The following is a 12,560-nucleotide window of genomic DNA, read 5'->3' as shown; positions in this document are numbered from 1 at the left end:
CTCTACGGACGTGTTCTCTGATATGATGAATCTAATAGAAGAATTTTTACTAAGATCACTTTCTTTTTTTTTGGGGGGGGGGAGGGGTTTCCTCCTTTTCTAAAAAAGCAGCTTCTGGTGGATAACAATAAACTGAATGAATTTTTATGTATTTAAAATCAGCACAGAAAGCCAATTCTGTTGATGCGTCAATTGTCATCAAAATTGCGGTTTTAGTTTTTATGAATATTGGCCCGAGTCGCTCCTTATTTACCGTTCGTTATCACAAAATATTTGATAATATTTTCGTGTGATTTTTTTTTTTTTTTTTTAATTATTTGAACCTGTTCATTTTTTCACTCAAAATGGAATATAAAAAGAAAAAGGGTCTGAGAGCTGGATTTTAAGTTTAAATTTAGTTTTTCTTTCGCTATTCTGTTTTTTTTTTTTTTTTAAATGTCCGAAGATGTAAGGGATTTCAGCTCGAGGGGAAGAATTGTCCTGTTATGAAAGAGGTATAACTTACGTGACCATGACAAAACCAAAACGTGGTATCTATGCAGGCAGGGTGAGTTTTAAGTATCTTTACTCCTTCTGTACCCTCTTCTATGGCTTATGAATCTGAGTTTGACCAACCAAGGCTACATCTGTTATAATCTTGGGAAGAAATGAATCTTTCTGTAATTTTGGTTTCGAGTCTGATTTTCTTTCACTCTAGGTTTTGGACATATTTTCAAACATATTTAATTCATAATTAAATATATTATTGAATTAAATGAATTAGTCTCTTTTCCAGGAATCCTCACGGTTAAAAATTTGCTGAGTTTTGTTTCATTTTGCAAGCAGTTATCTTTTTATTTGATATTTCTTTTTTTTTCATGTATTTAAAAATAAACTTATTCCTAAGAAAATGTGTTCTAAAATGTATTCCCGCACCCCCACCCACCACTGTTGCTATGGTGTCTTCCCATCCTCCCCTTGAAAATTTTCTGCGGGCACCCTTGCGGCCACTACTAGTAGCAGTGTGCCTTTTTATTAGTTCAGCATACCCTTCAAGCTATTTTACACTAAGCTGTTCCTGGTAATTACACATACATCCTTTTGGCAACCTGAATGCACAGTGTGTTTTGATATAGTTCAACAATCCCCTAAATATTCCCTGAAAGTTTTACCTTAATACTCTTAGCATCAGTAGAACTAGCAGTCGTAGTAAGTGTGGGAACATACAAAGTCCCTTCGGGTTAATTCAGCAAGCTCTCAATATGCCCTAAAAGTCTCAACTGAATACTCTGAGCCATTTACAAGATACTGCTTACATTCTCTTTTGACAATCTACATGCTCACAGTGTGCTTTGATTTAGTTCAAAACTCCCCTAAACATTCCCTGAAAGCTTCACCTTAATACACTTATCTTCAGTAGTAGCATTAGCAGCAGTATGCACATAGCACCTTTTCTTTTTTCAACATCCCTCTCTGTGATCAGAACTTATTCTTAATAAGGTTTTAAGTAGAGTTACCAATCCAATAGGAACATTATCTATCTTAACTATGATTAGATTGTTGTTGACACAGTTAACAATTTATTTTTTGGGGGTAACTCGTGCCGTATGGAGGAAGCCACGAGATACATGGTTTCTGCTTGACAGCTATCTATGTTAATTCAAGATACGTTGTTTCAAGCTTGGATACATCCCCCAAACTACAAGTAAGAGGCAACCAAGATACAGACCATTCGAGACAAAATTTTCGGCAAATAAAACTGCGTCAAAAAGTGGGAATCACAAATTTGACCAGATCCCAGGTTTCCGCTTGACACCGACGATGTGTAAACAATGGGCGAATTACATTTCTTGCAGCCCTGGTCCAAATGACTGTGTATGGGGCGTGGATAGTAATCCCAAGAGGCATAATTATTAGATCTTTCAACTATGCTGAACAAGATGGGTATTTCGAAATTTCGATAGAACGTCTTTGGGGGAAAAGGGCGTATTGAAGGGGTGGTGGTGGTTGCCCTCCAATCACTTTTGACTCTTAAAATGGGCGCTAAGGTTTACAATTCCCAATCGAATTAGCCCATTCCAAAGTTTCTACAACTCCTTCCATACGAAGTCTTGGTGAAAAAAATAAATAATGCATTGTGACCCCTTCGCTCTTTACTTAGGCAGCGCTATTGCGCTGCCAGCCAGCTGATTCATCGCATTTTTTTTTGGGGGGGGGGGGTTTAACACACCAAACAAAAGTATAAATAGCATAATTTTTCTGTAGTTGTTGAAAATGTGGAACTAGTAACTTACATTAAACCCCCAAGCAATACGATAAGTTTGCGAGCTAAATAAGCCACAAGAAATACCCCAAGAATACCACCAGAAAGTAAAAGACATTCAAAGAAAATAGAACTTGTCGTTCAATATGACCCACAGTAATGTTATTTTCGTATATAGCACTAATCACTTCAATGTATTCAGTTTCATTGTATTTCTATTACAACAGGAGGTTACTGATCTATTCCATACCAATTATGAAAGTTCTGCCCAAGGGATGGATGGAAGATAGACTATCTATTAACAAGTAAAATGACATCATTTTTATACAATTCTGAAAAAGGTTCATGCCAACTCAGACTATCTGTCTTGGCTTTTTCTCCAATTAGCCAAGGCTCGGTGGTAACTTGATTTTAACCCAAATTCTGGAGATTGGAAAGATTCTGAAGAAAGCAAAAATTGGTATCAATAATTTAGAGCGCAGATGAAACAAATATCACCTCGGATCAATGGAACAGCTCTTCCACTACAGAAATTAGCACAAAAAAATGGAGCCGTCAAAAACATCACCTAGAAATGACACAGGATTGAATGCCCTTAGGAAAACTGACCGGACAAGCTAAAAAATTTCCGTAAATTTTGGTTGTCTTACTACTGTGTAACCCAAAAAATACATAAGATTCAAAATGGAGCAAATTGTGAAGAAAAAAGAGGATATTTCTGTCCAGTGAAAAAAGAAAGAATAGATATTTCGGTTAAGACCTCCCCTCAACCGTCCTCATTGCACGAGAGCAAATAATTAGTAAAATATATGCGGATTAAAAGTCCTAAAGAAAAATAAAAACAAACAACACTTCACAATTTTCTTCATTTTGTCATGAATTGCCAGTGTGTTCTTAAGAATTATTTATGCAAGATTCAAGCTCAAATTTATCATATAGCCAACTTGATTTTGTATTAGGCCAGCATAAATGTATTCCGCATAGGCACCCAATTCCACTCTTTCTAGATATCTAGACGATTGGGTACCCGAACTGTGTTTGGATATCCAAGTCATCTGGTTTTTTTTTGGTTTTTTTTTCTGAGAGATACGATTTTGCTATAGCTTTTGAAAAGCCCTATATTTCATGAATCAAGATAAAAGCTAGTAGAGTAGCGAATAACTAATTTACCTCGCATTGAATTCAAAGCTAGCACTATAACATTATTGACAAGCAAAAACTTTAAATTTTATTTTTAACTCTTTTGCACAAAATAATAACTTCAAATACACTTTAAGAAGAGGTACTTTTTGGCAAGAGATACAAATACAGGGCACAGTTTTTTGGCCGATATTTTCTGATTCCCCAAAACGAAGGCTAGATCAGAGATTAGAAGTTGTGAGCCAAAAAGAATTGTTGTAAAAGCACGAACAAGAACACTTATGCTCCACAGAACATCGTATCTGGTTAGTGAAGACCCTATATTTTCATTTACGTTAGTATTAACATTCAAAAATGGCAGTTGTTTGCTGCTTAAGCTAAAAAATAAAAAAAATTCAGGATATCAAGTATCTATTAACAAATTTTCTTGATACCTCCAACAATTCCTTATTTTCTATGAATTCAGCTAGTTTACCAATCAGCGTTCAGCTTCACAATGTGAATAAGCAAAGAAACAAAAAGCCAAGAGTGGCCAAATTGGAACCGTTTTTTTTTTTTTTAAAAGCATAATATTGCAAAAAAAAATTTATAATATAGAAACTAAACGATTAAAAATATTATTTAAAACATTGATATCTAGGTTAAAGGGGGGCATCAAATTTATTTGTATTGTCAGAGTACCTGGCAAGCAGTGGAGGCCAAAAAGGAGCTTACTGACCCTATTCCTATCCCACTGCGATTTGCAGAAGTAAAATCAAAAACATGAAATAAGTTAACTTAACGTCTTGTATGCCGTTTAAGGAAGCGTAAATGTCCTTCAGTCTTTAAGAAATATTGAGAAAACAAAGAAAGAAAGGAAACGATTTTCACTAAAATTAGAGCGAATTTAGGCCAAATTTAAATCTTAACCCCTTCCCATACACAGGCACACATCCCTGGGTGTCTGTAAAATGGTATGTATACATTTTAGACCCCAGTTTTAACTGATTCATAATGTTGATGCAGCACGGCTTTAATAGGATAAATATTCAATTGATCCAAATCATAGCAGTAACCGATGTTAGGGCCCTTGTTGTTATTAAGTCTTTGTTGGTCTTAAAATTCAGGTTCGGAGAATTTTGTCAAGTGAGCTGGTTGCTAAACATTATAATCCATGATTGTATGAGCAAGCCTTTTCTCAGACGCTGTTGGGCATTTTTCAACGCCACTATTAATTCCTACCATAAAACTATTTGGAGAATGTTGCTTAGGTTTATATTTTTGCTTTCACATCTTAGTTAGCCTGGTTAAGTCATTAAAGTTCGCTATTTTTCTTCCACGTAAAGTGAATTACTAACTAAGAAATTAACAAAAAAAATGTAAGGTATAATTTGAAAATAAATGTAGTTACTAAAAACAACATTTCACATATCCTCTACGCATTTTTTATGAGCCCCCCCCCCCCACACACACCTCCCCGCTGTGATAAAACTGTAGCGAGAAAAATATGAAGATATTCACACAAAACAAAGTCCTTTTCAAGAATTAAAAACTCCAGAAACGTCAAAGAATATAACAGGCACTCCAAATCTGGATATGTTGTTAAGAAAAATAAGGAAATTTGTTCTTCATACAAGAGATCAGGAAACATGATATAAAAATGGAGTTAATGTATCAGATGCAGAGGACAATCGTAAAAATTCATTTTTACAAAGATTAAAAACGAATTCATAAAAAGCTTGGAACATGTTCAAAGGCATTTGATAATAAAAGCGCAGACAACTCTTTTAATCCATAACATATGAAGAGCCATACAAAGACAGCTCCAAAATTTATGAGGGACCAAACACACTCCTAATATAAGATCAGTTCCCACTACAAATTTGACCACAGTGGGAATATTATACAAATATTAAGCTAGAGGAGAGAACTAAAATCCTCTCTAAACATTTTGGTTGGTTACTTGATTGACTTAGTGCAATTAAATCCTGAATATTCCAAATACAATAAAATCTAATCTGTAAATATTGAATTTCCCGATTTTCGCACAAGAAAAGAATAAGAAATGATGAAAACAGTGTTTACCATTTATTGTTCTCACGACTCGTGCTGCTCACTAACGATAGGACAATTGTAGAGACAGAAAATGAAGTTTTGCCACAATAAACTGAGCCCCAGTTCCCCCAAAGAACTAAGAAATACCAAGCAAAAGAAAATGGGGGCTACTTTGATAGCAGAGAGCAATAAATTGACGCTACAGCTTGCTTTTAAATTTCACTTACAACATTCCTTTAACAACTTTTCTGCAGGAACTAAAAACTTGCGCTTTTTTCTTTGTTTTCATAAAAACATGTAGCACGCTTTTAGTAAAAACTGAACTGAAAATAGTAAAACCCACAATAGTTATTGCCCTTTGGAATTATTTATAACATTTACTGGTTCACTAAAACGAAACTTTGACGAACTCTGGATTAGAAGATATTTACAAGAATGAAGGCCATATCTGATGCCAGAAAGCCGATAAAATACACAATTGTCACCAATGTCTATTGAATACTGTAAAAGAGTATTTAAAAATTTAGTATATTTTTAAACCGAGACACACCGGTTAAACAGTCTTTCAGCCTGAAAAAAGGTCATATAAGCAGGTGCATCCTACGCTGTAGGTCTGCGGTATAAGACCCTGGTATTATTTATAATATCCAGAGAATATTACAATAACCCACTCTCCATGTTGATTTGTTCTTCCTCCGTTATTATGGGCTTTTCAGTCTTTACCATTTACCCCTCGACTTTTTCTTAATATTAATCACTAGATGATTGGAAGTGGAAGCAATTGCCTAACTAGATGAACAAGGTCCATGGCTCCTGACACTTAAGAATCAAATCTAATTTATTTCCCAGAAAGGCAAAAAGGATATAATGAGAAAGTAAATCATACATAGTGTCCCAGAAAGAGATAGTTAAAATCAATGTAAAAAGAGGACTGAAAAAACAATCAATTCGACATAAACAAAAAGGCAAAACGTATTATCGTTTCGACGTAACAACGTAAAGTATCAAGGTTTTGAAGGTAAGCAACCGTTTTTACAGGCTTTAAGACTGTCCTTCCTGTGAGCCAGAACTTGCTATTAAAGAGTAAAAATGTTGTACATTACATTTTGAACATTCAAAGTAAGAAAATATATAACATTTGTTCAAACGAGAATTCTGAGCAGGTTTTTTTTTAAATAACCAACACCAAAAGTATACTTTTGTACAAATATCCCTGGCAGATAGTTCACATTAAAAAAAAGAAAACAAAGACGAGCTTTTTCAATTCTCTGAAATGGTTTAGAGAATGGTTGCCATTTCAGGAAATGGTTGCTCCGCAGTTTCGGTTTTCCAGAGTGAGGATACTTTGCTGTAGAGACTCTCATTTAAGGCTTGCAGGTACTCGAGCGCCCCAGGGTACTGAAAAAATAATATATAATAAAAAAATATAAACATAAGAAAATAATAAAAACTTGGAAACTTTTAATTAACAAACATTTTTATTGTCTTTTTATAGTAGCCAAAGTTATAATACTGATGCAAAAATTATTTGAACATGCCAGTTCGGAATTTTATACGTTATTTTCCAACGAACACTAATCTTCACCATAAATCATTTTTCCGTAAGTAACAATTTTTATCATTTTCTGAATCTCTCTTATGCATTAAGAGCCTTATGTTGAGAAAGAATAATAGAAAGATTCATTGATATGTGTTGTGTCGATTGTTAAAAATAAAACTAAAGTTTCTTTTCACAGTTCGGTGTAAAAATTAATACTAAAAGACTCGTCATCTACTCAATGTCTAGCATGATAAATGCAATTTCTGCAAAAACATGAAGTAAATTCTATCTAAGGTGTTTGTATTACAGCATTATCAAATAATCCCTCTAAGTAAAAAGTACAGCAATAGCAGACATTAAGAGCCGCCTCTAAATCTAGCCCATTTCAATCAAGTCAAAATACTAGTCTCCACATATAACCAAAGCAACATTACTTTAAAATTAATGCAATACACATCTACAGACTGAAAGGGAGGGGGAGATTCTCAAGGCCTCCAAAAGTGCTTGAAGAACCCCCCTTAAAGACAAATTAGGTTCTAAAAATTCTCTTCCTGGTGCCCATCCCCTCTCCCTTCTTAAAAATCAAACATTATACGTCTAAGACAACAGTTTATTATAGTTAGTCACTTGATGAATTATTATCATTATTATCTAGAGTGTCGTGACGCCTTATTTTAAATCACTGTTTCAGTTTTTTTGTGGGTTTTTTTTGCTCTCACATTTGGATTTTCTTCTTTTGTTGATTATCAGGTAGTTGGGCTTTGTGGTAACAGCTTAGTTAACAACACAAATCGTTCTTAACGACACATATGATTCTTTTATTGATGTGGAGGATCTTTGAACATGTTTGTGTGGCACCCGTGTACACCCTGTCTTGGTGATATTCGTACATAAGGGAAGCTTAGAAATTTAGATAAAATGGTTCAGTAGTTTATAAAATGGTATGTTATTCACAGTGAGCTTGTAATTATTTAAAGCTTTTAGTGCGTTCAAGTATCCCCTATCCGACTTGTCCGCTACAGACTAGGTTCCCCGGATGTAATCGGTAAAAGATAACAAAAAATACTTATTTGACAAATTGGCAACTGAAAGGCTATAGGTAACTAAGCGAATAACAACATCAATCACGAGTACTCCAATGTAAACACAGCTTATTTACAAACACCTGAAGGTGAGCCACATTTCACAATTTCGGTCTCTTTTTGTTCTCAGCATGTAGTTTCACATATTTTTCCGCTCTTAAAAAGATAAAAATATTTTTTTATAAATAATGTCACTTATTCTCAGTTATCCTGTATTTTCCAGGGGTAGCAGGTGTAACTTATCCAACAAATAATCAAGACCGTTGCAAGTAGCAATTCTACTAACCCCTGATGTCACTTAAGTCTAGTGAAACGCTAAGGATAAGGAATCGGGCTTATCGGATAAGCAATCTTAGAAGACTCAAACGCTCTATGAATGTCCATTTGGCATTTATAACATTGTAACATAATAAGAAACAAAATAATGGTATGCAAGAATGTAACAACAGAAAGGAGTTCTCAGCTACACTTTCCCGACTGAAGAAAAAAGGTTTTCAAATAATATTTTTCCCCACCAAGTAATCATTTTTAGAGATTGGAAGACAGTTTTTCCAGGGTGTTCGAAACTTAAAACATTTCTAACAGCCACAACATATGCATCATTCTTGTTGCCTTTTTGCACGTAGGTCATCAGTTGAATTTTCGGTTTTTTGTTCACTATGTTCAAAACCGACCTTTAACTAGGTCACACAAGTGCATTTTGTACAAACATTTACGCTTTGGTGATAAATAATCTATTGTAAGAAATAACTATAAATTATAAATTTAATTTCATCACATTTCACAACTCTTTCTGGATGTCGCAAAATTTCCAATCGCCTATTTGATAATCTATCTTTTTTCGTACACCAGACATGCTAAAGTGACACAATCGGTAAAATCCTTGACTCACTAATGTAACCCTAAAATTACCTAAAAGCACCGATATGCAGCAACTTTTTCCTAACATGTAACGTATTCTTTGGCGACAATAACGTACGTATTTCGAGCACAAAACGCTTAAAATAGAATTAAATTGATAAACTAATAATATTCTTGAGTGATTCCAGGAATAAAAAACTCGTTAACTCCACTGTATATCCTGTCTTATTTCAGTTCCTTTAATATTGCTATATTATTTTGTGGCAAGTAATCAGTTGATTGATGCGGACAATCGTATATTTTTGGTAAAATTTCGACAAATTTGCCGTCTTAAGATTAGGCTTTCACCTCCATTTTTTTTTTTTTTTTTTTTTTTTTTTTTTTTTTTTTTTTTTTTTTTAATAATCAAAATACAGTTTAGCAATACCTTGGTTATACTTTTTTTTATACTGTATTATTAACCTGATTTTTGCATAAGATTTGATTCGATTTAAATTTGATTTAAATTAAGTTGTAATTATTTGTTCGTTGGTGAGTGTGACCCAACAGTGTCGACATGGTGTGTAGTTGCTGCCCCTGCAACATTATTATTATTTTATAGTTTTTTCTTTTTTTCTTATTCTAGTGAATTTAAATGATGTTATATATATGTGTTTTTTTTTTACCTGGTTCATCCCGAGTCAACCGTTTGGTCTAGGGTGAATTATATTGATTTTCATTATGTAAATTGCCATTAAAGTTAAATAAATATATCAACACTTAAAAAAAGAGACGAACAAAATTTATTTATAATTACGCCACCTCAGGCTTGTGTTGCAAGAAACCATAAGCAAATTCTTTGACGAAGTAGTCAAAAATACGCCAGGAAGAAAATTATGAGAGGTTGAAATCATTTAATTCCCCCTTTATTAGTTTTCCATCTTTTTCCGAAAATTTTCTATATTCCCAGAAGTTTACTCATTAGAGAAATCTTTTTTACTAAAACAAAAATATTTTGGGTACAATTGTTCTTCAGGAACCACTCAGCCAGTTTTTTAGTTCATCTTTTATTTCTAGTCACCTTGAAAACACAATATTTTACATTTCAGCTTGCAATAGTCGTACAAAGAATATATTTTAGAGTAGATATTTTTCACAGACAGGAAGCAATCACAGGCCATAATAAGTTTCTAGATAATATTCATAGCTTTAAACCCTGTAGCTGCCTCTGCCATAGATACTGCTGCCAATCAATCATTAATAATATTGACAATACTATTTACCTGTCTGAGTCTCAAACTGAAATGTTTCCGAAAATACTGAGCTAAAATGTGGGGCTTCCTTTTCTTTGAAAAAAGAGATGAGGAAAGACATTATGAAGGAGAGGATTTCTATTGGATTACAGACAGAAAGAATATTGAGGGAGCTGGGAAAACCTAATTACGTACTTTCGGTGGGAATGAAAGTGGGAGAACTTCAAACAGAGAAGCTTATACTACTAATGAAATGGTAAAATATCTAAGCTGCCCCTGCAAGAGCTATCCTACAGCAAGGAGTTTATTAACAATATCTAAATCAAGCTTCGTTTACAACGATATTTTACTAATGCTGAGATTTAGATAACGCTAATTTGAGCCAATCAGATTTTCTGATGCTGAAAAATTCTACGAAAAATTCCGTTGGCTCAAATTAGCGCTAGCCAGATCTTGGATGTAAAAGTTCAACCTTCAAATACTAGCCTTCTGAGTTTCCAACTCAAGAGTTTGTTGCATGTTAGGCAAAGTCAACAAAGTTTCTAGTTTATCGAGCATTAGATTCAATAATTATTGTTATACCTCTATGGGTATTATAACTCGAAGATATTTTTTAAGTTATAAAGCAAGAACGTACATTATCCATGGCTGCTTTTTCAACATTCTGACTCCTGAAAAAACAATTATACACAGAAGTGAAAAATAAGAGAAATGATTTCTATTATGTAAGAAACACTGGACCATTTCTGTCTTTTAATCTTCTGTCTTTTATTTTTGCGCTTGCTTTTAAAGTTTAAAATACTTTTCGAATCTTTTTTAGCATTTTAAGACTCTGTCTTAAAAATTAGTGGCAAACCATAAGGTCCTAAGAATTATTGGTAACAATATTTTGTTTTTGAGCCAATATGTTTCCGTGTATTTGCAAACATTAATGCCTATTAAAGACCGTTCCGCGAATTCCAATTCACATTTGAAATTGAATGTGAGCATCAAGAAAGAATGAGCAACAAATGATGAAATTATGCCAAAATTTAATTCCAAGAGACAAAAACTATCCTAAAGAGAAAACTTATATTAACAAAAGAATACTCGTATTAGAAATTAAATATTAATAAAAAAAGATTACTCTTATTAGAAAAAGAAATTTCTGCAAAGTTTCACTAAAATTTTACGTTTTTGAGAACTCACAGCATTGCCTTCTTCTAAAAATCATAAGCTAAAATTCAGATCAGTGGAATAGGTTAGAGCATTAGCAAGAATTAGGATGGTAGAAACACGCCATATATAAAGAAGAAAATGTGCTTACCATTAACAAGAGAGTAAGAACGCCAACAATAAACAGAATAAACATTATCCATAGGTATAAATTGATTGACACCTCTTTTCTTTGAGGTTTTTCTTCTACTGTAGTCACTGGGGGAGACACTGTGACAGTTTCTCTTGTCTCAATTCTCACTGGGGATTCGATACTAGAAATAAAAACAAATAAAATCCTATTCCTTGACGGTACCAATAGTTATGTCTCTACAGACAAATTTATCACGTTTTGGAACTGTGAGTATGTTATGGATTTAATGTTTTCCATTACAAAATTTTGTGTAGTCAGGGACGAACCGTAAGTAGTTCCTGAAATAGACTATAGGTTGAACTATGTTCGATATGCTCAGTCTATATATTTTAAAAGTCGTATACACATATGTTTACATACGGCAATACAAGCAGAGTAATGTATATCCTACGAGGGGCTCATTTCCAGAAAAATTTGGTCTATCCTAGAAACAACATACGCGTACCTCAGTGTTGATTCAAATGGATTTTGTATGTTAAGTAAAACAACAAGACTGTGAGAGGAGCTGGTGAACAGCTCTGTTTGTGTGTCTATAGAACTTGTCAGAGCTTGCTTAGCTTGCGGGGGGGGGGTCTCAAACCCCTCTTCGTCCAAAAGACAAGTTATGCAATCAATCCACATATATCACTTTCAAAAGCGAAAAAATCACATTTGCACCCGTTGCAAAATTAAAGGGACAATTTTCACGAAACAATTGAAAATTCTTGTCTACCACTAAGGCTTCTTTAGTAGCTTTTCCTTTCAGTTTTATTTTTTTTATTTTTTTAACCCAAATGATGGTCAGATAATTCACCAAGGGATTTTATATTCTCACGCATGCGTCCTAGAATAAAAAACATTAAATTTCCGGTAATTTTTTTCCCATTTTGACGCAAGAATCAATCAATCGTTATTATAAAACCTGTTTGTTTATAAAACTATGAAGATCACACCAGTGTAGTATTTAATGAAAACAAAATTGAGGAATGATATTTGTGAAACCATAAATTTCTACCCTACGACACTTAGTTACTCAACTTATTCCTCTTAGCCTTTGATCCTATCCTTCTTTTTTATGGTGTTTAAAACTCCTTTGAAAAGG

General features: G+C 33.7%; 1 protein-coding gene across 1 annotated transcript in view; it reads right to left on the bottom strand.

Annotated features, from left to right (window-relative positions):
- Nucleotides 1-3,444: 3,444 nt before the first annotated feature.
- The window catches only part of LOC148942771 (uncharacterized), a 41,940-nt gene continuing 32,824 nt past the window's right edge, over nucleotides 3,445-12,560 (bottom strand). The window contains exons 5-6 of the mRNA XM_089102141.1: nucleotides 11,438-11,600; nucleotides 3,445-6,814 (exon numbers count right to left, since the gene is read on the bottom strand). Coding sequence (XP_088958267.1) covers nucleotides 6,695-6,814; nucleotides 11,438-11,600 — 283 coding nt within the window. The 3' untranslated portion in view covers nucleotides 3,445-6,694. The remainder of the gene's footprint in view (nucleotides 6,815-11,437; nucleotides 11,601-12,560) is intronic.

This window comes from Artemia sp. Qi Xiang Cuo, chromosome 16, assembly GCF_049724085.1.
Source record: "Artemia sp. Qi Xiang Cuo chromosome 16, ASM4972408v1, whole genome shotgun sequence".
NCBI lineage: Eukaryota > Metazoa > Arthropoda > Branchiopoda > Anostraca > Artemiidae > Artemia > Artemia sp. Qi Xiang Cuo.
The sequence above is the reverse complement of the archived record's forward strand: the minus strand, read 5'-3'. Positions and strand labels throughout refer to the sequence as shown.